This window comes from Amblyomma maculatum, chromosome 2 (assembly GCF_055883805.1).
Source record: "Amblyomma maculatum isolate TAMU_Amacu chromosome 2, ASM5588380v1, whole genome shotgun sequence".
Lineage (NCBI taxonomy): Eukaryota > Metazoa > Arthropoda > Arachnida > Ixodida > Ixodidae > Amblyomma > Amblyomma maculatum.
The window spans coordinates 223,389,885-223,414,615 of record NC_139345.1 but is presented as its reverse complement, the minus strand read 5'-3'; the positions used below and the strand labels follow the sequence as shown (position 1 = coordinate 223,414,615).

Below are 24,731 nucleotides of genomic sequence, written 5' to 3'. Positions count from 1 at the left end.
TGGCCGGGATAGGCGAAAATGGCTCCGCCATGTCGGAGACGCCGGCCTCGGAAGACGCCGGCTCCTCGCCTCGCAACCAAGCAAGTAGCGCTTCTATGGACGCACAAGAATTTTTGGCCGGGATAGGCGAAAATGGCTCCGCCATGTCGGAGACGCCGGCCTCGGAAGACGCCGGCTTCTCGCCTCGCAACCAAGCAAGTAACGCTTCTATGAACGCACAAGAATTTTTGGCCGGGATAGGCGAAAATGGCTCCGCCATGTCGGAGACTGCCGGCCTCGGAAGAAGCCGGCTCCTCGCCTCGCAACCAAGCAAGTAACGCTTCTATGGACGCACAAGAATTTTTGGCCGGGATAGGCGAAAATGGCTCCGCCATGTCGGAGACGCCGGCCCCGGAAGACGCCGGCTTCTCGCCTCGCAACCAAGCAAGTAACGCTTCTATGGACGCACAAGAATTTTTGACCGGGACAGGCGAAAATGGCTCCGCCATGTCGGTGACGCCGGCCTCGGAAGACGCCGGCTCCTCGCCTCGCAACCAAGCAAGTAACGCTTCTATGGACGCACAATAATTTTTGGCCGGGATAGGCGAAAATGGCTCCGCCATGTCGGAGACGCCGGCCTCGCAAGAAGCCGGCTCCTCGCCTCGCAACCAAGCAAGTAACGCTTCTATGGACGCACAAGAATTTTTGGCCGGGTTAGGCGAAAATGGCTCCGCCATGTCGGAGACGCCGGCCTCGGAAGACGCCGGCTCCTTGCCTCGCAACCAAGTAAGTGACGCTCCTATTAGGCACTATACTCATATGGACGCACAAGAATTTTCGTCTGGGATAGGTGCAGATTACCGGAAAATCAGGCTCAGAAGGAAATATGTTTCTGAGGAACAAGCGGAAAAAGTTAAAGCGGCGAATGACGCGAGAGCGACGAAGCTGCTAGCGAAGAAGACGCTCAAGGAAGCGAAAATTTCAATTGTCCGGACTTTCCCGGTACCAAAAGAGTGGACGAAGATCTTACTTAGACGTCAGGGAGGCATATAAAAGATAATCAAAGGCTACGGGTTGGCGGAGCTCACCGATGTCATCGCTAGAGCCGCGGCTATGCGCGAAGAGGAAATGCAAGGTGATCAAAGAACGACCAATTCTAAGAATCAAACTATTCTGATCGCCACGGCGTCGGAGGAAAGGGCAAGAAGGTACCAAGGCATCGTGGCCCTCCGGCATAAAGAAGGCACATCCCCAGTTACAGCCTACCTTGTGACGCCGGATACATTCGGAAAGGGGGTTATCTACGGAATCCCACTGGACCTCTCGGACCAAGAAATCTTGCATATCCTGAACAGACCAGGAAATCTGGTCATTGCGTCAGCTAGGCGGCTGGGAGAGAGCACAGGCACTGTGTTGCTGTGTTTCGTAGAAGACACGGTACCCTGTACGGTCATCTTCAAGGCAACGCCACTCAAGTGCAAACTATTCAAAAAGAAATACCAGGTGTGCGTCACATGCGGGCAATTCGGGCATAGGGCTGACGTCTGTCCAAATCCCGAGACGCGCAAATGCCGAGGATGCGGGGTTAAAAATCCCCTACCGGATCATACGTGCACCCCCAAATGTGCACTTTGTCAGGGGCAGCACCCCCTCGGGGACAAAAGCTGCATCAAGATCATACATAGTCAAAAGGAAACTCTGGGAAAAGAAACTGAGAAATAAAGATATCGCCCCTAAACAGGGGCACATTCCTCCAAAGAACAAGTTCGAGACCCTCAGAACTAAGGAGGCATGCTCCATCTCCCGCTTCCGCAGCCGCTCCAAGTCTGCCACCAGGCCAGGGCCAGCAGTCAAGATCGCCATACCGGGGAAGGAGGACGCTACACCCGGGCCGGAACATAGCGCCGGAGCAGGGGACCGACCACGCAAAACACCACAGCAAGCCAAGGCGAACCTCGGATCACTCATACGTGACCCGGCGGACCCATGGGGCCTCAAGCAGAAAAGTACCTTGGCAGGAGGTAAGGACACGCAGGTAACTGATCAAGGGAGTCTTGAAAGTAAAATAGAAAGACTAATCAGGGAGACTCGGGCACTCGTGCAGAAATTAGAAAAAATTGAGCAAGAAAATGCAGAGTTGAGGAAAGGATTGAATAAGCTCGAAAATCGTGAGGTGAGGGAACCTCCCCCATTCGAGAGTGAAAACGAACCAGAATGCGAAAGTGGGCCCCCCAGTAGAAAGAAGGCCAAGCCTGAGGACACGCATCTCGGCAAACTTGCCGTAGACATAAGGTCTCTTAAGAAACTAATGGAGAGGTCCAACTATAGGCAAGAAAATCTGCAAGTTAGAATGCTACACATGGAGGGCAGCCTAGGTAGAATGGAGCAAACCCTTCTCGCCGCAGGCATAATCGCTACCAACTGCTGGCAAAATGGGCAGGGTACACAATATATTTCAAGGAGGAAAGATGGCGTAATCTGGCAGTGAAACTGCGGGGGATTCGTAGCTAGGAAAAAGGGGGTCCTTCAGCAGATAATACAGTCGAGCGAGGAACCATCCTTACATTACAAGAGGCCAACGCCAGGCATGTTGGCCTCAAAGGATACAAATGTTTCCGCAGCTCGCTGGGGTACTCGGCTCGGGTGGCTACTCTGGTTGAGCACAATACGGCGGTTACTCAACACGAGGTTGATGGGGACATTGAAGCAGTTTTGATTCAAGTCCATATTCAGGAAATAAGAAAGAGAATCTCTTTGTGCTCAATGTATACAGCCCACCGAGACAAATCAATGCGAAATTCTCGCTCTGCTTCAAAAGCACTAAAGGTTGCTGGCTGCGAACCACTTCTAATCTGCGGAGACTTCAATGCATGCTAAACACCAGGAATGGGGATATGATACACAATGCCGGAAGGGGAAGGGTCTGCTTGAATTCATATTGTCCAATGGGCTATCTCTAATAACGGATTCGGCGACACCGACGGGCATGGATAGCAGTGTCTGTAAAGACACCACGCCCGATCTTACACTAACTCACAGGCGTGGCCCAGTTGAATGGTGCAACACGGGAAAAAACTACGGCAGCGACCATATATGGTTATAGAAATTCGGCTCAGATTTAATCTTTGCGATACCGTGTTACGAGCCAAAATTATAGATTGGGATAAATTTCGCTCCATCAGAGGGGCTGCAGGTAATAAGACCTGGTCTTCTCTGACTGAGTGGCAACAAGAATTTAATCGGCATGTAAAGGAGGCCATATGGAAGAACAGGCGACGAATCTCCAAGTCCCAAAATTAGACAAACACCTCCTACCTCTCCTTAAATCCAAGAGAGAATTGGAGAGAAGGTGGAAAACTAAAAAATGGAACAGAAATCTCAGAAGAGGGGTTGCTAACCTCAATAAGGAAATTGAGCGGTATGCAGCCAAGCTGTCCGAAAGGAGCTGGGCCGAGGTGTGTGATGAGATGAACTTCAACATGAGCCTTCCCAAGACCTGGGCTATCCTCCGCTACCTCAGAGACGGACCAGACTAGACCAGATTAAGATCAAGCGTAAGTTCCAAGGGAGAAACAAGGAGCTGCTAGATGCAATCAGGACAACATATACATGTCAAGATCCCGGCCGCCCTCTACCCTGCTATACCAGGCCCGAGAATAAGGCCATAGATGCTCCAATTGAATTGGCAAAAGATCTCAAAAAGAGATCTGCTCTAGGGCCAGACAATATCCAAACACTATGCTTAAGAATCTCGACGAAGACTCTTTACACTTGATTTGCGAAGTAATGAATAAAATTTGGGAAGGGGTCGAAATCTCAGAGGAGTGGAAAATCTCCAGATTGGTCCTTATTCCTAAACCGGGCAAGAAACTTGAACTATACAATTAAAAACATGAGACCCATATATAGCTCTCACCTCTTGTCTGGGAAAGCTAATTAAAAAAGTGGTCCAAATCAGAATCTCTAGGCATATAGAAACCAAGGAACTCTGGCCAGTGGAGATGGTAGGGTACAGGCCGGGATTAAGCGCACAGGATGTCATGCTCAGATTAAAGCACGACATCATGGACGCTCCCGAGGACGATGCATCATATAGAGCCATCCCACACGGCATTTGACATCCGACGGACGACCGTCGGTACGCCCGCTTCGGACGTTCGGACCTCCGTCGGTCATCCGGTTTTTGTCCTGAAGCCACCTCTCGGAAGTCCTACGGACCATCCGATGCAAGACCGCATAACATGTACAGTTAATCCAGCGGACGTCCGAGCGCGGACATACGGACTATTCTCGGACGTTTCATAGTAGCATGCATACCTAGCAAATCCGCGTGGTTTCTACCATGCATTTGTTTATAAAACGGTGGCAGGCCGCTGTTTTTATTAAAAGAAGTAGTCGCAAGTGAAATGAAAGTTTTATTTCACGATATGTACTATCGGTCGGAAAATAAAATGGACCACCGCTCAGGGTAGCGGAGCGGCTGCGGGGCCGCACAGGGGCGCTGTTATCTCGCGCCGCTCGCTGCCAGCCAGAGTGCCCCGAGTGACGACAAACTTCGCCCTCACCCTCACGCGGGTGCTTGTCGCGCTTATTAAATATCTAGTGTTGCGTTCAGCTGCTCTGCTGTTGACGGTCCCGACGAAGGGGAGCGCACATCGCCTATTCATCGAGCACATCGGGCTGTGGCAGATCAGTTGGACAGCCGCAGTCCGTAAAACCGCACTTGTGTGAAGAAACGAGTCGGAATTTTGTTTTTCGTTGTCCTTTTATATTGCCCTCATGTTAGATGTTACACGCTAATCCCCTGCATCCACCATAGCCGGATTTTAGGCAACGCGGTCAAAGACGCCGCATCGGCAGCCACCGTGACGGGCGCTTTTTCGATAACAGAGACGGCGAACTTCTCTGCGGGCGCTGCTTCTCTTTCGAAGCTGTCGTATTGCCACTGTCTTCGCAATAAGCTTGATATTCTGTTCAGCATAACATCTGCAATATTTTTTTCTTTAATTGGGGTCTACGATAATTTGACGATAATTTCGATATGACGATGACGATATTGACGATAATTTCTTTACAATAGTTTAGTCCCGAAGAGATTCTTAGGAAGACGAATCACAAAAATTATTGCCAGTGATGAAATGTATTTGCGAAAGCAGATTAAAAATCTCATTGGCATTCTTCAGTTACCTTAGTGAGGCGAAAAGTTGCCGTCTGCTGCGATGACTTGACTTAGTCGTCTTGGCAAAGAGTCATATAGTGCCGCCACTAGGTCTGGACGTCGGCGCAGGGCTTCCCATTACTCTTTGACGGCCTGCCAGAGCTAGTCACCTGTGCCACCACAAAGGTGCCGTGAGGAAAGTTCCTTCTTCATGACTCCCCAGATGTTTTCGATGGGGTTGAGGTCAGCCCCGTTAGGCGGCCACGAGAGCTGACGCACGGCGCAGCACTCAAGAAGGTCGCTTACAGCACGCGCCTTGTGTACGGGGCTGCGGTCGTGCTGGAACACGTAGCAACCATCCGGGAACGGTCCGTCCAGGATGTAGGGAACCATGTGACCGGTACTCGGTCTGATGTTCAAGCCCTCAGTCCGCACGAGTGTGCCGACGGCGTCGTTACTAATGGCGCCCCAAACATACTGAGCAGTGGCCACTGCCGTGCACGCTGTAGGTGTACCCAGGGAGATACCTGAGCATAAGAGAGCAAACATATGTGTCAGCAAACATTATCTTATGTCGGGTCCCGAACTAAAACCCGTTTTGCTTCGGAAAAATAAGGCTTATTGCTAAAACATAACAAATCCAACATTCTGTTGAAGCTTCTAGGCGGCAAAATAAAATAATCAGCTTCGTTTTCGATGCTGTATCTATGTCGAATCAAACAGAAGCGAGGCCGCACTACACTTTCAAGATGTGTTTCAAACCATAGTTCGCTTTTGGAACTGATAAGTTAGACCAACCTTAGCCGCGTTTTTCGTTCGCTCTAAGAATGACAGATCATACCTGCGGTTAAACTACTGCCACACAAGCTACTGTCGGTCCCAGCGTGTGCACAACGTGGACGCCTCCGTGAAAATCGCCTCCCGCTACTCCTCTGTACACAACTGCTCGAAAGCTCCGGAGAACTCGAGTCGCTCTTCCCATCTCGTTTGTTGTGAGGTGCGGCCTTTGAGCAGTCACTCAGTTCATTACACTCATCTCTTGCTACCAGCACTTGATGGTTTCGCTGGAGAAACTGAGACCAAGTGCGTCGCGAACCTCCCTGGCGTTAAAGAAGGGGTCTTCAAGCACGGCAGCAACAATTAATTATCCTCTTCAAGTATTGTGCTCCTTGGGCGCCCGCGGCACTCAGCATCGAAAATTTCGCTCTCTTCGTCCCTATTTACTCCAATAACACGGCTCACCTCTGTTCTCGCCCTTGAGATGCGGCGACATACTTCACGATGCAGAGTCGTTCATTGGGCCTTCTCTCCTCGATTTGAGCCCTAGTTAGCATTTTTGCGAAGTACCAAACCCAATGCGACCATTCTCGTTTTTATACATTCTGCGCTTTCCCGTTATCCAATGGTGAACCTGGATTGAATGTTCGTATTTTACTTTTATCAACGTTATAGGCCAGAGCTTTTGCGGTGCGCGGTGCTATCCTGATAACATTCTGTCTGGCCATTGGTCACTGAGGGACCACTGAACCTATAAAACCGAGAACGGTTGCATCGGCTTCGGTACTTCGCAAGAATGCCACCAAGGATTCCAATCGAGGAAAGAAGGCGTCCCTCACCGTGAAATCTGTCGCCGTACCGGAAGGACAAGAACAGCGGTGAGCCGTATGCTTAGAGCATACAGGGACGAACACGGCAGAATTTCCGATGCTGAGTGCAGTGGACGGCTAAGGAGTACTACGCTTGAAGAAGATGAGTTAATCGTTGCTGCAGTAGCTGTAGACCCCTTCTTGAACGCCCGGGAGGTTCGTGACGAACTTGGGATGAGCTGCTCCTACGACACTATTAGATCAAGGTGGCGAGAAGCAGGTCTGATGAACTGCGTTGCAGCTCGAGCCGCACCTCACAAGAAACCAAAGAGAAGAGAGACTCGGTTTTGCCAGAGCCTTCCAGCAGTGGTCTCCAGAGGAGTGGCGGGAAGTGATTTTCTCGGATGAGTCCACATTCTGCACGCGCTGGGACCAGCAGCAACGTGTGTGGCGCCCGCTCAACAGCAGGTATGACCTGTAATTCTTACAGCTAATGAAGTATGCTTTGCAACACATCGTAGTATTGAGAATATAGTGCAGCCTCGTTTTCCCCTTTTGTTTGATTTGACGTAGATTCAGTATCGAATACGAAGTAGCTATTCTCTCCTGTCTAACAGAAGCTTCAGCAGAGTGTTGGATTTGTTATGTTAGCGCTACTTGAATTAAGTTTGGGAGACGACATATGCTTATATTTGTTGGAACATCTTTGCTATCCTATGCACAGGTATCTCCCTGACTACACCCACAACGTGCTCAGCAGTGGCCAGTGTTGTCAGCGTCTGGGGCGCCATTAGTAGGGACGGCCTCTGCCCACTCGTGCAGATCGAGGGCTCTTTCACAGCGCCAAGGTACTGCGAGATCCTTACCGGTCACATGATTCCCTACGTCCTGGACGGACCGTTCCCGGATGGCTGCTACATGTTCCAGCACGACCGCAGCCCCGTGCACAAGGCGGGTGCTGTAACGACCTTCTTGAGGGCTGCGCCGTGCGTCAGCTCCCGTGGCCACCTAACGGGGCTGACCTCAACCCCATCGAAAACATCTGGGGACTCATGAAGAAGGAACTTTCCTCACGGCGCCTTTGTGGTGGCACAGCTGACCAGCTCTGACATGCCGTCAAAGAGGAATGGGAAGCCCTGCGCCGACGCGACAACTTTTTTTTTGGCACCGCTAGCGAAGCTACGGGGAAGGAGCATCTGTAAATGTGTCCCTCCGCCATGTAGTTCGGAGAGTCGGCCTCCACGGAGCCTCTCACTGCAGTTTCAGTTTCGTTTCCGCGGCCAGAGAGAAGCGCTTTCCGCAGCTTACTTGTTGGAGTCCGATATCTTTTTTTTTAATAGGTTCACGCGCGCTTTATAGCCGCCATTAATGACGAGGAGCCAGACGAGAACGTACAGACATTGCTGTTTTCTTTTATACGTGCAATCAACCGTGCGCAGCAACTTTCAGTAAGGCATTTTAACTCTTGGCTCGCACATTTTTCACTAACAAAGTAAAATAGATAGCTTACCTATTTTTGAGCACTAGGAGCCAACACTAACGTGCGGTAATGCGCGATATATTGTTACGTTTCCGTGAGAAATAAAAAGTAAATTGCGAAGAAGAGACAGCGCCTAAAATGATCTTTGCTAATGCTCGTTGAAACTATATATCTGTTGTATGTTTGTCTAAGTAAGCATCAATAAATGCTTGTACCAGTAGATCACACCACGTATTTTCATATAGCACAGAAAGCTACAGCAGGTAGTTTTTCTGCGTAAACACAGCGCTGTAGTCGAATAAATTAACAAACATATATGGATGCTCCACAACACTGTCATCACACAACGTGACAATAGTTTTCAGCGGAAATAATAAGAAATTCCTCTGAATCAGCAATCTTGATGTCGCCCTTCCAATTCTTCCACACCACTCATTTCGCTGCTTTCGCTGGATGAGCTAGCTTCCGACTCCAGAGAAATTATAATGGCATCCAGCTGCGTGTCAATTATCCATCATGTTTCCATGCTTCTTCTTCAAGGCGTACAACATGGGCACAGTCCCGTGACCAATTCTCTCTTGTAACGCGGGAGACCCCTTCGTTCACGAGTTTTTCTACTGCGGACAGAGTGAACGTAGTGTTGTTGCCAGCGACGTAGCCTTTCACTTGACTCCACACCAGCTCAATTGGATTAAATTCACAATGATAAGGAAGCAGCCGGACTACGTCGTGGCCAGCACTCTTTGCCAGAGCATCAATGCGGTATCCAGAATATCGATGCTTGTGTTGGTTTACAACCTGCAACAGTTCCGCCTTTAGCTGGTCGCCCGAAAACTGAATGTTTATTTCTGTCAACCAATTGGTTCAATGTCGCTTTTTCGAGTACGCGAAGTTGGTACTCTTTCCAGTTGCACACTATGGTACGGAGCGTTATCCATCACTATTACACTGTTTTGATCAATGTTCGGCACTAATTGTTCCATGAACCACTTTTCGAATTGAGCACCGTCCATTTCGGTATGGTAATCGGCAGTTCCTTTTGTAGCGCGAAAGATCAGGCACGCGTTTTCGATGAATCCATTCTCACTGCCGGCGTGAACCACGATCAATCTGCTGCCTTTGCCGCTTGGTGCACGAAGTCCAGTTGTTAGGCCTTGGCGAAAGGCATCTTCCCTTGACGCCACTGTGGTGTCTGTCCAAACTTTATCTTTAACGTGGCCTGCATTAACCCAGGTCTCATCAAGGTAGTAAACGGTCCTGCTAAAGGAAGTGAATTTATGTGGCACGCGGTTTTCTGCATCCATTGCTTGTTGAAAGCTAAATACTACTACTACTACTACTAATAGTAATAATAATAATAGTAATAAACAACGAGCCCAAAGCGATTTTGACGCGATCTTCGATTTAGGACGGACAGAGGTTTAAAAAAAAAGCATACAGACTCATATATGCCGCTCCGAAGCGGGCCCGTCGCTATAAGTGATCGCAGGGTACGCGAGACGATGCACCTGGACGGTTTTCATCGCGATCACATGACACGAAGCCGGCAGCGCAAGACACTCAACTTACGTATGACTGTATCACTTCGTCTATTAGGCGCCGGCCTCTCCAGGTTCATCCGAACCGCTTCCGACACTGCACTGCGCTTTTCCATTGTAATTGTCTTACAGTTCTGCAATTACAAAACAATACATGTTTCATCCTTGCCTTCTCACATAATTCATGCAGTTACATGTCCAAAAATACCTAACAAAAAGCGTACTCGCCTCTGCTTCTTTCTCATTTCCTGGATCGTCCGGAGGTACTTTCGACGCCACACGACGATCTCTTTCCGGAAGGGTAGAGTTCCGCTTGCGCTTCCGGAACGCAAACCCGATATCGTTTAGTATCCTCTGCAACGTACGGACACTTATATTCGGCATATCCATATTGTGATCATTTACTACGTCCTCCCGTAGTTTTGCGGCAGTCGGCACTTCGTTGCGTGCGCATATAATACTGATGCACTTTGCGCCTCAGAGCAGCGAGAGTGAAAGTGTCGTATACCTTTCAAGCCGCGTCTTCCCGTTTTTTTTTTTTAAACAAGCCCAGGTGACGACTTCAGCCTTCTTCGCTTTGGAGATTTAAGACTGCCAGAGAGGGCCTCTGCTTTATTACGGGAGACGGCACGCTCACTCACACCGGTGACCTCGCTGACTTTGCGGCGCACGGGTGATATTGAAAGCTGAGGCTGACTGCTCCTTACGCCAGCGTACACGTTGCACACCATTTCTTTTGCCTGCTTGGACAACCATCGGGTCTTCAGTCTCACTTGCATCTTCTTTGGCGAAAGAAGAGGTATAGTTTCGGAAGAACCCGACGCGGCGCAAAGAGCAGACGCCATCCGCTTTCAGCGCGCTCGGTGTTTTGAAGACCCGCGACGGAACTCAAGCGAACCCAGAAAACCCGGAAAAGAAAACAAAACGCTTCGCAGTCACCTTCCAACGCTAGCGAATCGTAGTTTTGTTAGAAATGTGCTTAAAATCACAAGTTTTATGATTTCTATTTTCTTCAAGGCTAAACACTAATTTTAACTTGCGAAATATATTCACTCGCGCAGGGAGACAATGCGTTTCGGCCCCGCAGCCTTCCCAGCGGTGCCAAGAAAAGTTGACGCTGAGTATAGTGGCGGCACTATACGACTCTATGCAAAGACGACTAAGTCAAGTCATTGCGGCAGGCGGCAACGTTTCGTCTCACTAAGGTCACGCTAAAGAATTGCAATGAGATTCTTAATCTGCCTTCGCAAATAAATTTCATCACTGGCAATAATTTTTGTGATTCGTCTTCCTAGGAATCTCTTGGGGACTGAACCATTGTAAAGAAATTATCGTCAAAGACTACGTACCGTAGACCCCAATTAAAAAAAAATGCAGATGTTTTGCTCAACAGAATATCAAGCTTATGGCGAAGACAATGCCAATACGACAGCTTCGAAAGAGAAGCAGCGCCCGCAGAGAAGTTCGCCGTCTCTGTTATCCCAGACGGCCACTGACGTCCGACGGACACCCGAACTCGGCCGTAACTCGGCGGCCGATTTCGGACGTCCGCCGGAATTCCGGCGTACGTACGAAAGCGGATGGTCGAATCCGTTCGCCCAGCGGACAGCCGCCGTACGTCCGCCACTGGATTTGCTTTTACACAGCTATGATATAGTTTGTAGTAGTCGTGCTCGTTTGAACTGCGTATAAATCAGTAATACCGTCAAGTCTGCATTATATGATGCCAGAGCGAATCGATGCGATAGAAAGCGTTTCCATTAAACAGTTTTTTTTTATTTTCCGCATGTTTCATCGTTGAATTCTTCCATCAAAAATTTTTGATTAAAAGGTTAATGACCATTAAACATTTTTCTATCATGATGCTTCGGTGAAATTTTAATCAGTGGCTGAATAGACGCAGCAAGCCGCAAGCTCAAAAAGAACGAAACCGAACCTATCCTAAAAAAAAATCTGAAATGAGCCAATCCAATCCACCTGACAAGTTGAAGTTTAGTCATGGAAGATGGCTTCACGTTTTCGTGTTCTGCATTTTCTGCGCAGTTACAAATACCTACGGCTGTAATGCACTGCTAGCATTGTTTTTGCTGTGGCTTGGTGCGGCTGGCACACTTTGTTCACCCGCCGATTCCAAAGTAAGTATTTCACCGTACTTTTGTTTCTTCAGTGGAACTTTTCGATGCACCGATAGTGGTGAGCTTTTGGGTAAGGAAACAGCTCTGTACAGCAGCCGAACGGTCGAGTGTTGACTGACAGGATGGCTCCGCGCCGACTAACTAAAGTGCAGCCTCAAGTCTGAGGGCCATCTTTCTCGGCATTACTGGACGCTGCGCCAGTAAGCCGCGCAACTTCTCTGTCTCTGATAAAGGAGTGCCTGCCCGAGCTTTAAAGGAGTTAATTTGTTAACCATGTGCAACGTACTGAGTTGTAAAAACTATACGAGAAAACTTTTGCACTCCTCGAGCCTATCGTGCGACATGCCTACACTTGTGAAAACGTCGCGACTTTTTTTTTTTTAATGGACAGCCGCTGATCTTTCTCTCTCGAGCTTTACGGCAACTACAGTTTCTAGAAGGAACGGCTGTAGCTACTAAATAACTAAAGGTTTAGTACTCTCCTTCAGCTTTGACAAACCAGGACAGCACCTTGCGCATGTTGGTTATGCATGTGGGACCGAACCGCGCAGAACAACCGGACAAGGAGATAAGAGAAAAAAAAAAGTCAGCACTTGTCTTTTTCTTGACCCGTTGTTCTGCGCTGTTCTGGCACGAATTTGACATACCGCCGCCGCGATACAGTTGGGCTGTGAGCTCTGGTGCCTGCAACGCCTTCTTTTATGCAAAACAGGCATACTGAAAGGCCATGCAAGCCGCGGGCTCAAAAAAAAAAAAAAAAAAAAAAGAAAAGAAAAGAGCACGAGTTGAGCAAAAGTGAGATGAAAACAAAATTGTTGCTGCTGTGTCCTTACAGATATTCAAAGGCTGCTCAGAACTTCACTGCATTATTGACAGCGAGATAATGCCAAAGCTACACTAGAGCCATGCAGCACCTTATAGTGCATGATACTGAGCTTATGTCTCGCACTGAAAGCTCTTAACATGTTCTTAGATTGTCATATTAAAGTAGCTTTAAACCCATGCTTGTTAATACAGTGATAGCCATAAATTGAATCTAGGGCATCATGCTCACATACAAGGCTTCTGATAACCGCTGGTCACATGATTTGGGCTATAGCAGAAACCTGTACCTGGTCATCTTACAAGCATTTGTGCAATTGATGCTTTTAATGTGTTGTAAAAGTTTTTGTGTTCTATTTCTGTATGGGAATGCTTTCCTTATTGAAGGCTAACATTTGGCTTGCTACAGCAAAACCTCTACCTAGTCATCCTAAAAACAGCACCGCAGTTAGTGCTTTTAGTGTGTTGTAAAAGTATTTTGTTCCGATTCTGTATGGCAATGCTTTTCTCGTTGAAGACTAGCATGAGGCTTCCAAAATTTTTCAGATGCCATTTGCTGTAGTCGATTTCGTAGGCCAACAGGAAGCAGCACTTTGAACATGGAAAACTGTCATCCACGGGGGAAAAACAGCAACATTCCTTTGCATTCTCATTTCTTTGGTATGGCTAAAAGTGAGTATTGTATCATTATCTATATTATTAAAATATTGAATCATGATTGTCAGTGTTGAAGTTGTTTGAGCGTGATGATTTTAAACACACAGGACATCCCTCCGACATTAAGGTTTTAGCTTGTTTACATGTAGGATGTAGAGCTGGTTTCAACAAACTTTATGCAGCAAATTCTTTTTACATTGTCCACCATGTTACTTTTTGTCATTGTCCATTGAAGTAAATAACCAGTATTTTACGTTTACACAGTCGTCCACTCTTAGCTTGAATGGGAATGTGTGGCATGCAGTTTGCAAAATAGCAATGCATCCGTCACAGCCATGCATCAAGGCTAAGTGGCTTGTGCGTAGAGGGACCAGCCGCTCCAGCTTCACGTCATCTGCCTCTTTGCTCCGGTGTGCAGACGTGCATTGAGGCAAAGTGGTTTATGTGTAGAGAAACTAGGAGCTTCTTTGTCACATCTGGCTGTTTGTTACGGTGTGCAGATGCGCATCGAGGCAAAATGGCTGATGTGTAGAGGGACCAGGAGCTGCTGCTTAACGTCCTTCGCCTCTTTACTACAGTGCACAGCCGTGCATTGATGCTAAGTGGCTTGTGCATGGAGGGCTCAGGAGCTGCAGCTTCACGTCTGCCTCTTCGCTCAGGTACGCAGGTGCGTATTGAGGCAAAATGGCTTATGCATAGAGGGACCAGGAGCTGCTGTGTGGCGTAGTCTGTATATTTGCTATGGTGCGTATCGAAGTACAATGGGGGGGCTCATGTGTAAAGGTACCATGAGCTGCTGCGTCATGTCGTCTGCCTCTTTACTATGGTGCGCAGGCATGCATCAAGGCAAAGTGGCTTATGCATAGAAGGACCAGGAGCTGTTGCTGCACATCTGCTATGATGCGCAGCTGCGTATTGTGGGTGGTGGTGGAAAACATTGCCATCAGATACAAATACAGGAGGTTACTCACTAGCTGACTCTGAGGGGGCCTGTCCTGACAAAAACAAGGGGTCCCTAGTTTGGGACCCCAGTGGTGGTAGAGGGACTAGAGGCTGGTACTTCACGCTGTCTGCCTCTTCGCTACGGTGTGCAGCTGCGATGGATGCAGTGGCATCTCAAAAAGTGCATGCCACGCATTCGCATGTTCAGCCTGAGTGGACGACTGTGTACCTGCTATAGCTTTGTTATTCATAGAATAAACCTAGGCCAAGTTGGATAAATTATAGCTCACCTCATATGTGGTCAGCAAAGAAAAGCCACTCCAGAAAATCTGATGCATTTACTGTCATGGGATTCTTATTCATATGCATGCTACTGACAAGTCAGATTATTCACCCTCAGAAATGCCAGAAAAATAACCAAGGGTGCGTCTGCAATAGTCTAGCTTGCTCTTTCTCTGCAGACTTGAGTCAGATGTGTGTTCCATTGTTGTGGGTGGGACAGGTGTGCATCTTTGATTTTAAGCTTGCAACAAGTATGTTATTGTAGTTTAAAGGCAAAACGGTACTAATAATCGCAGCTCCCCGTGGCCTTTATCCCCTTTTAATAGTGTTGCTAGACACTGAATTATTAGTTTACTCTGCACTGTTTCTGTCTGGTTAATGTGCGGAGATGTACATATATTTATATGACTTGGAGTTGTCGACTTTGCACTTAGAAACATTGTAGCGTTATCTGATGTGTTGCTTTCATTTCTTTAATGATTTCTGTAAGGGATCGGTGGGTATGCTAGGCACCATTATTAGTCTGCTCTTTTTGGGTCACCTGTTCAATGCCCAGCTGCGGCCGTCTCCCACTTGCCCTCGGACAGGAGGCGGAGAGACGCGCAGAGAGGCAGCTACAGTAGCTACAGTGCTTAATGGAAACGTAGGCAGAGAGGGAAAGAAGTCCCCTCTTCCGAGGACTTTGCTGTCGCACTCGAAGACGCGGGGGACAGGCAGTTTGTTCTCGTTGCTGTGTCATGTAGGGGGCTCATTTTTATTTAAGGAGCTTTACGAACAGTATACAACTAAGGGGTCCTTAGTACACTGACTGGACCCATCACCCGGAGGCAGCACAGCTTTGAAACCAGCACCTCTTTTGGAAGAACTGCTTATCGTCCAAAGAAAAAACACTGTCAGCTTGAAGTGTGTAAGGCCCTCTTCCTTGTTGGGGAGCCCATAAAAGTGACAATTATGCAGTGCAGGCGCGCTGAGTGGGGTCTCGTTGAGGATTCCAACCCTGGATGTCAACAATGGTGGGAGATGGCGGCGTTGAAAAAGGGCAAGTGTGTAACAGTGACGGTATGATGCGGAGCGGGAGGATGTGGGTTGGCTCTTCTGATGTGGTCCGCAATGGTGCTGACTCAGACGCCAATAATTGCAATAATTGCCCTGTAAAAGGAGCCGCCAAGGATGCAAGCTTTGGGCAAAAATGGTTGCGCACGTGGGACACCGTTTTGATGGGTTCTAATTTTTTTTTTTTTTCCTAGGGGAGAGAGTTTGGCATGTGACCTAGTGAACCAATCATTTCGAGGTCCATTCTCTAAATTCCGTTTGTTGTGAAACGAATTTGTTGTCCCTTTTGCATTGCTTGTATTAGGGAGAGGGTGAAGAACTTATGAAAGTGGAAAGACATGCCAAAATGTTTGTTAGCCAGTCATGTGTGAGTTCGTTGTCATTGGGGATGAGAAATGTGGGCGGAGTCCCGAAGTTAATGAAACGGCCCCGCGGCCTGGAGAACTCGTTCTGAGCTAGATTTTGATCTCTTTCCTCTTCGGCATAGATCATGGTCATTGTTTCACCTGTTGTAAATACGTACATTCATGTATAAAATTTTCAGTTCATCTTCCTCTCCGTGTGCAAGTTGTTGTGGCCAGATGCAGTAAATTCACTATTTTCATTTCTATATAACGTGCCTTTCTGAAGATGGTGAGCTCTTTTGTCCAATCCTGTAAAAAAGCAGCAAAGCGCTCCCAAATCTTCCACAAAACTGTGTGATATCTTTAATACTAACTGCGGCTTGGTGTCACTTAAAACATGTAGTTGAGGTAGATTTCTTCCCCCCCCCCCCCTCTTTTTGTTCATTCAAATGAGGACCAGCGGACACTAACTCTTACATTTGTAATGCCCTAGGCCCCGCCTTAAGGCAGTACTCCAATGTCAATACCATTTTTATAGCTATGGCTGTCCAACAGCACTAATGTCTTTTATACACTTCTTTTACTAATCTCTTACCCAAGTGGTGGCTTATACTGTGGGGGCGAAAGTCTCTGGACAGTATGTCTAGATTTTGGACTAGAATCGCGATGTAAACGAATTGTGACCTTATTTCTCTTGCACACATGAAAGAACTAACGTTCAACTTTCACATCGACAAGTATGGTCCGAGTTTCCTGGTCGATGTGAAAGTTATGTGCTTTGATTGCAGTTTGTGTAGTCCACACACTTGTCCCCGATATTACATAGGGGAAAATTAGGCGCTTTTACAGGGGCAGTTTCTTTGGCGCCCACTACCTTCCCCATAAAAAAGCTACAATGTTTCTTGTGAACAGCTGGCTGCATTTATATATACCATTATTTTTTTTGTAATTTGTTGTGCGTAGTTGAGAAATCCATGACATACATGCACAGCTGGTTGCCAGAATTATGCAACCATATTTCAGTAACTAACATCCATGCTGCATGCTGCCGGTAATACATCAAGAGCTTGTGGTTGTCAGCTTTTTGTGTTTTGTGTAACTATAAGCCTTGCTATTGTAATGTCACATATAGCGCTGTGGGTAAACAAATAACTTTACTTTTAACTCTTGTAGAAGCATGAACACTGCGCAATCACTGCGGCGGGCTATGCTTCCACATTGGGCTTTAGCCACATGTCAAATGTCTATCTTTATTCTGCTGCAGCAGCTTGCATGTTATCAGATAAGTTACTTCGTCGCAGCTGCTCTAAGGAGACGCTTTCTAGACGCTTGTAGCCTAGATGTTCGATATACCCCCGACACGCCCAGGGAATGTCTTCGGTAGAGGGTACATGGAAACCAGCGAAATGTGCAGTTTACAGAATAAAAAGGTAACAATTTTAAATGATGTTATTATTGATCACTTCTTTTCAGAGCAGGAACAATGACTTTAGAAATCTGCCTGTTAAACTGCTCAAAATGCAGGTTTCTACCGCCAATGCGTACCTGTGTAATACTGCAATGCTCTGGCTGTGCTTTATGTTCATATACAGCATCCTTTATGCTTAGTTTCTCTGCATGTGCACTCCATGTCTTGGGCATTGCTGAGGGCGCATAGCAGCAAGCATAACATGCCATGTTTGGTCAGAGTGGCATGTTCAAAAAGACGACATAAAGACATTAAAATACTGAATGCCAGGTTCTGGTCAAACTACGTTTGTATCTTTTGTTGTTCTGCATGGGTTTTGCTGCAGTTATATGACCTTTCTATATAGTATGTGACAGTTCTGAATAGAGATGCATGCGTACAGTGCCATCTGGAAAAAGCAATTGAGAGAAACTGGCAGTTGCCCTTGGAGATGTGTAATCAAAGTTCAGCACAGATAACTTGAATTTCATTTTCCCTTCTATTGCAGGAGGAGCCCAGCCTGCTCTTTACATCTTAGGCCTGAAAGACCAGCAACAGCTGATCGAGCAAATGCACAGGATAGTAACTGCTCCTGGAATCCCGGCCTGCGGAGGCCGCCCACAGAGAACTCGCTCATCTCCTCGCTAATTCCGAAATATTAGGTTTCAATAAATACCTTTTCCTACACCACCTCCCCAAGGGAAGAGCTGTCACGGCCAAGGATAATTAAAATTATTCAAGTAGATTCTTAATACTCCAGTTGGCCTGCATTTCACCATGCCATTCCTTAACATCGATATTTTTGTAGTGTAGACTATTTATGCATGCAGTTTTTGCAATAAAGCCAAAAAAAATGCTTTTTTTACAACCTCGCATGCTGGTATGCCTATGCACTTAGCATGTTTTCAGGAATGGTGCATTTGTGTAAAGCTCAGCTAGCATATGTGCCTCTTTGGTAGAAGTTTTAATTGCACACTACTGTTCAGTGCTTTGTGTGTGAAAGTAAAGCAGACAACAGGAAACTTGAACCTGTTACATATTCTACTGTCTGCTTTACTCTCACGACAAAGGCATTGAGCACTAGTATGTGACTGAAATTTCCATGGCACATGCTTGCTGAGCTTTACACGAATGTTATTGGCAAGTTTTTACACCAATAGCGGGCCCTGCAAGCATGTTCCGGGAAACGTCCGAATGTCCGCCTCCGGCTGCCCGTCGGACGTCCGTGGGACGCGATCCGGATCCACGAACGATAGTCCGACGGACGTCCGCTGTACGTATATCGAACTTAACCGGACTTCCAACGGATGTCCGAAGGTCCGAAAACGGACGTCCGTCGGTCGACCGTCGGACGTCTGTGGCCGTCTGGGATCTCACTGGCGTGAAAAAGCGCCCGTCACGGTGGCTGCCGATGCGGCGTCTTGGACCGCGTTGCCTAAAATCCGGCTATGGTGGATGCAGGGGATTAGCAGTAACATCTACAATGAGGGCAATATAAAAGGACAGCCAAAAACAAAACTCCGACTCGTTTTTTACACAGCCGCGGTTTTACGGACTGCGGCTGTCCAATCTGATCTGCCACAGCCCGATGTGCTCGATGAATAGGCGATGTGCGTTCCCCTTCGTCGGGACCGTCAACAGCAGAGCAGCTGAACGCAACACTAGATATTTACAAAGCGCGACAAGCCCCCGCGCGAGGGCGAGTGAGTGAGTGAAAAAACTTTATTGAGGTCTTTTGGTTAGTCTCGGAGAGTCTTCCTGCAGCCGCTTCTTCGCCACCGTTGGAGACTCCTTAGCACGGGTGGTTCCCTCATTCCAGGGCTCCACTGGTCCTGGCTACCTCGCATGCGTGCTGCACCAATGCCCTTTGGGCGGTGAGCTCGCAGCTGGTTAGCAGGCCCTCCCATTGCTCCGCACTCGGGTTAGTTTGTTTGTGGAAAGTGTAGTTGTGTTTACATTCCCATGTGACGTGGTATAGGGTCGGACTGTCTCCGCACCAGGGGCAGCTATCTCTATACTGTGTGGGAAACATTTTGTTTAGAATGTATAAGTTGTGGAAGGTGCCAGTCTGCAGTCTTCTCCAGCTGGTCGCTTCTTCTTGTGTGAGTCGCTTGTGGGGCGGAGGGTATTTTAACCTGCTGCCTCTGTAGTGATTTAAAATATCTGCGTACGTCGGGTCCGCCATCACGGGGTCCGCGAGGTCTTCTGTCAGCAAGGCTCGGTGCGTGATTTCGCGAACCAGGCTGTCTGCCCTCATGTTGCCCTCTACGTTGGTGTGCGCCGGTGCCCAGAAAACTACTTGTGTTGCTTTATAGCCCGAGGCTCCTGCGCCGAGGAGAATGCGTAGGGCCTCCCTGCAGATCCTTCCTTGTTGGAACCTTCTGCAGGCTGTCTTGGAGAGCTGTTATTATAACCTGTGATTCGTTTCTTCGATAGCCCTCGGCCGCTGCGAGTGCCACAGCGATCTCCTCTCCGTCTACTACCGATCTTCCTCTCGCGGATGCGCAGCTGATCGTGTTGCCTGAGCAGTCAACCACCGCTGCTGCTATCCTCGTTTTGGTGCTGTATCTGTCTCTCGGGTATAGCCCTGCGTCTGTATATACTGTATATGCCTTTTTAGCTAGGTGGTTCTCCACGTATTCTGCTCTTGCCTGTCTTCTGGTCGCGTGTAGGTTGGGATCCATATTTCGTGGTATCGGGCGAATTCTGAGGGTTCGCCGGATTTCGTCTGGAATGTTTTCGTTTGGGTCTGGCGTGTTTTCCGCCTGGTAGCCTAGTCTTCTCAGTAGTCTTCTGCCTGTTTCCGTGAGTTCTAGCCTTTCTAGCTGTGCTTCCAGTTGGGCCGTCGCCAGCTCCTCAAAGGTGTTGTGAACTCCCAGTTCTAGTAGCTTGTTGTTTGGGGTGTTTCTTGGTAGGTTTAGGGCCGTTTTGTAGGCTTTCCTTATCAGAGCTTCGGCCTGTTCTTTTTCTTTCTTGATTGCCGGGTGGTAGGGAAGGGAGTATGTCACCCTGCTGACTACCAGGCTTCTGACTAGTTTAAGGGTGTCGTCTTCCTTCATGCCATGCCTTCTATTGGAGACTCTTTTAATCATTCTGCTGACTTGTTCGGTTGATTTTTGCAGTTGGCGAAGTTTGTCGTCACTCGGGGCACTCTGGCTGCCAGCGAGCGGCGCGAGATAACAGCGCCCCTGTGCGGCCCCGTAGCTGCTCCGCTACCCTGAGCGGTGGTCCATTTTATTTTCCGGCCGATAGTACATACATCAAGAAGAACGTGCTTAGTCAGATGTGCTCTTGCGGGTTGAGCTGAGCGTTCCGGTGAATGCCTCGGCCACGATTTCGCGACAGCCTCAGAGGTGCCACTTGAGTCCGAGTGTAGGCTCCTCATGCGGCTAGAAAAAAATGCAGTTCAAAATACCACAATGAGAACTCGAAATTGTTTGGTCGCGCAAAACATTTGCACAGCGAATGACAATCATGGGATGAGATTACTACTACTATTATCTAAAAAGATAAAAGCAGTGTCTCTGGGAGCAAACAATGCGATTTTAACCAGAGCTGCGTTCTAACTGTTGCAACTTGTAACGCGAATCGTAACATCTTTCTATCGGTTAATCCGCTGGCTTATTCGGCTGTTATATGCCAGATAGTAGATAACTGTATCGTTTTTAATATCAGTTTCGGCAATTTACTTGCCTGATACGATTAGAATCAAGCTGAAACCTCTGCCTGCAGCATCGGCGGTCGGCGACCCAGATAACGAGGCTTGGCTGCTTATGGGACGCCGCGGCAACGATGCTGCAGAAGGATTTCGAATGATTTGTGGTCGAATCAGGCAAGTACGTAATCTAAACTGGTATTAAAAAAGACAGACGGTTGTATGCTATACGTGTGCCAAATTTCAGCGTTTTGAAGTTGGCGCCTTTCTTCACGCAAGAAGCTTCTTTACCATTCGTGGCATCCCTGGACGACAGCGGCGACATATCTTTGCCTTGTCGGCTTCGTCTACTGTGTGCGTTTTTTTGCTCGCATTTGGCAGCAGCGGCAGCTCGTGTGGCGCACCTCGCCTAAAGCCGCGTTCAGACTACGTGCGCAACGCACGTAATCGTAAGCGTAAGCGCAAAAAACGTAACGTGTCTGTTCAGACTGCTGTCGTATTGAGCGTAAAATGCGCAACGTACGCAGCCAGCATGGGCGTAAATGTCGGAGGACCCGCGACTTTTACGACTAGCACAGATACGTCTGTTACGCGCGACCAATGCATAGAGTTTCTTACCTTACCTAGAGGGAAAGCTGTGCTGCCGTCTATGGGAGTTTACATGAAGTTTCCAGACGGCCAGTTCAGCTGCCATGGACGCTCAAAGCATCATGGGCCGGAGAGCTACCGAGTGCAGAACTACAACTTTTGGCCAAAACTAATGCAAAGATAAACATTGTTCTACCGTAAATAATGCCCGAAGACTGAATATTATGACTATAAATTGCAAAAAGAGAGAGAAACAGCATGTCATTCTGAGATTTATCCAGTATAAGCGATGGCTCTTTCTCCTATTGGCTTAGTTTTGAGCAGCACAAATACCAATATTTCGCACTTAATAGGCAAACTTTGAAATATAAAAACGTTATGAAAATATTCCAAGGTCAATGTACAACTGGTCGCGCAACTTAGAAGAAAACGCGTGCAGCTGCCTACTGCCAGCGGCATCAACTCGATGATGAGACCTGAACTTGCAGAGAGCCGGCTCCGTGAACTGCGCATGCGCGCCCAGGACCAAAGTGGAAAGGAGGATATGTTGCTCTTCTGGACGGATGTGACGTCAAATAGCTTTTAGTGCTTGTTTTTTTCTAGAAGTAAGCCTCAAACCCAGATGTTCACTGAGCCGCCCAAAGTATGGCCCAAAGAAGGAAGGCTGGCGCGCTTTTCAGACAACGAGCATTTGCGCTTTGCGAGCCCTAGGCACCCTAGGTTGTCTTTCATGCGTCGGTCTGCTGCAGTTTGCGGGCCATCATCCCGGTAGATGCAAGCTCGGTGAAATGCGGATTCAGTTCGTGGATTATAGCCTTAAATTCAAGGGCGCAGTCCTCGGTGCAGTCCTACTGACTGCGGTGAGTCGTACATACATGCCCGCGAACTCTAAGTAAAGTATTTGTCGTTTTTCTGCCATCGCCTTCCTTGCAGCTTCTTTAACGAGTTTTTGCACGGCAGCGCAAGCATGCGTTATCCTCAATTATTGACGTGGCGTAATCGCGCTATCGCGCGACAGTCTCCGGGCGAAGGCGTGAGGAGACGACGAGACTGCGTAATGGCGTCCACGATCTCGTTTCATTGCGCTTGGAACAACTTCCATTCCTGCTGCTGTGCACCGATCGGTCGCCGGTTGCTGTTGTCTTCCGGATGCACTGGAGTATTGGGACATATGAGGCGACTGAAAGATAACGTGAAACTATTTCTGAGTTCGCTTATATTTTTTTTGGCAGTATAAGGCATTTTTGCGTGCGCCAGCGTGAACGCGCTGGTTTATAATCGGGGTTTTATTGCCTTCCTCGCAGCTTCAACCGATGGAGCGACTCGGCCCATAGAAAATGTCGGGCTTCTTTCGGAAAACTGTTGGAAGGTAAGTGGCACTCAACTGTACAGACCATACGTGGTAGTGCTGCAATACATGAGTAATATCTGCGGACTGCTAAAAGGGGGTTTGCTGGCCAGCTGAGAGATAGTTTAAACGTAAGTAGGCCCTGTGCGGACTGAGCCTCGAAGTGCAACAAGCCTACTGCACAGCATGAAATGGCTACAAAAGTATGGTTATATACATGGCCGAATTCATGTGCTTATTTTCTCAGACCTTCCACTGTCAAGTACACTTATTTCGGTGTATGCAGCAATGAGGGTGACTTCATTACTCCTCAGCTAGCATAGGTTCATGCCTGTGACAATATCTGTCCTTTTACTGCCGAAATAACTGCATTGGTGGAACTCGCCGAGCTTTTTTATTAGATTTAACACTTTGGATGTATGTTGCTACCGCAGAGTTCCCTAATATATATATCTTTTGCCTGCTCCAACATAAATAGTTGGCAGTGCTTGGCTTCAAGCTGCTGCCAAGGCCATTGACAGCTTATTTGAAAAGAGAGCAATAATTAATCTGAGCTGGCAAGTTTTGCGGGAGAGTGAGGCACCATTGAGAGTACCTCGTAATCCTGTCAAAGAGCTTGGCAGTTGCTGCTATAAGCACTCTCCATTGCAGTTCCATGCAAGTCGCAGCATATTGGGCACTTACTGCACAAGTGATTTAACTTAGATTCTCTTTGTTGCTATTTCAGTGTTTTGTAAGTGTGCTAAATATTTGTATTTGTGCTAGCATTGACAGCCAGTCTCGTTGCTACCTTTTTCCTTCTGCAGCAGGCACTCTCACTTGCTTTACTCGAACCAAATTCTATTGTGAGTGAGTTTGCTGAATTTATGCAAACTAAATGTAATTCCAGTATTACTCTCATTTATTTACATCTGCAGAGGCAACGAATTCTTGGTGGTGACGAACAAGTTCCCTCTGCCTGTTCGATTACACCGCCACCTCGGTAGTGCAGTGAGCTGCGACTGGTGTGACCAAATGGATACTCTCACTGCTTCCACAGGTTTAGAGCGTGCTCCCAGTTAAGTTTAAAACACCTTGCTTGCAATGTATTTAATCTTGTTGTGTAATATTGTCACCCTTGCCGGTATGCTATTATTTGAAAATCATTCTGGGTGGTTTGGAACACATGATTTGCAGTGGGGGGAGGTGGGAAGCACAAATGTGTGACTGCAATTTTTTGCCAGTCTAGCTTCTAGTCTTGCGAATTAAAGTAACAGATTAATACCTGAACAGGCCTGACATTTATTGGAGAGTTTGTCATATAAAAGAAAACTTGATCCCTTGTGGAGGTAACACAGCTGTGGTTCTCCGAGAAAATGTTATCCGTGTGTGATGGTGTCTAAAACATGGCATTGTCTTAGGTAACATGGCATGGAATCGGCCACTTCTTGTACTCTCTTGACAGCATCTATTGTACTATGTGCTAGGTGATATGCCTTCAGGGATAAGAGCAGATGGAGAATACCTCAGTAATCTGCAATTTGCTGATGACATTGCCCTGAAGCAGTCAGGATGACGGGCAGCAATGTGAGCAGTTTGTACGTCATGCTGGTCATGGAGGAAGTAAAAAGCCTTAGAAGCAATGTAAAGGGTTCCGGAAATCGGCTGGTATGGATAGGCAACTGCAGATCTTTGAAGAGTGGTAGGGAGATTGTGCTAGAAAAACTGCTTGCTTTGT

The 24,731-nt window shown here is 47.7% G+C and overlaps 1 protein-coding gene, 2 long non-coding RNA genes and 1 pseudogene across 3 annotated transcripts in view; 2 read left to right on the top strand and 2 right to left on the bottom strand.

Annotated features, from left to right (window-relative positions):
• LOC146201362 (uncharacterized) overlaps positions 1-24,731 on the bottom strand; it is a 408,702-nt gene that overhangs the window by 302,953 nt on the left and 81,018 nt on the right. The gene's annotated exons all lie outside the window — the stretch shown is intronic.
• LOC146201368 (uncharacterized) lies at positions 30-8,816 on the top strand. The gene is made up of 3 exons (XM_084591805.1): positions 30-198; positions 1,515-2,000; positions 7,448-8,816. Exons 1-3 carry the CDS (start codon positions 30-32, stop codon positions 7,777-7,779), a joined length of 987 nt encoding a protein of 328 aa, XP_084447931.1. The 3' UTR covers positions 7,780-8,816.
• LOC146201367 (uncharacterized) lies at positions 8,711-10,179 on the bottom strand (annotated as a pseudogene).
• Positions 11,742-18,705, top strand: LOC146201366 (uncharacterized). The gene is made up of 3 exons (XR_014705323.1): positions 11,742-11,876; positions 13,245-13,370; positions 17,932-18,705. It is a non-coding gene; the product is annotated as an uncharacterized LOC146201366 (long non-coding RNA).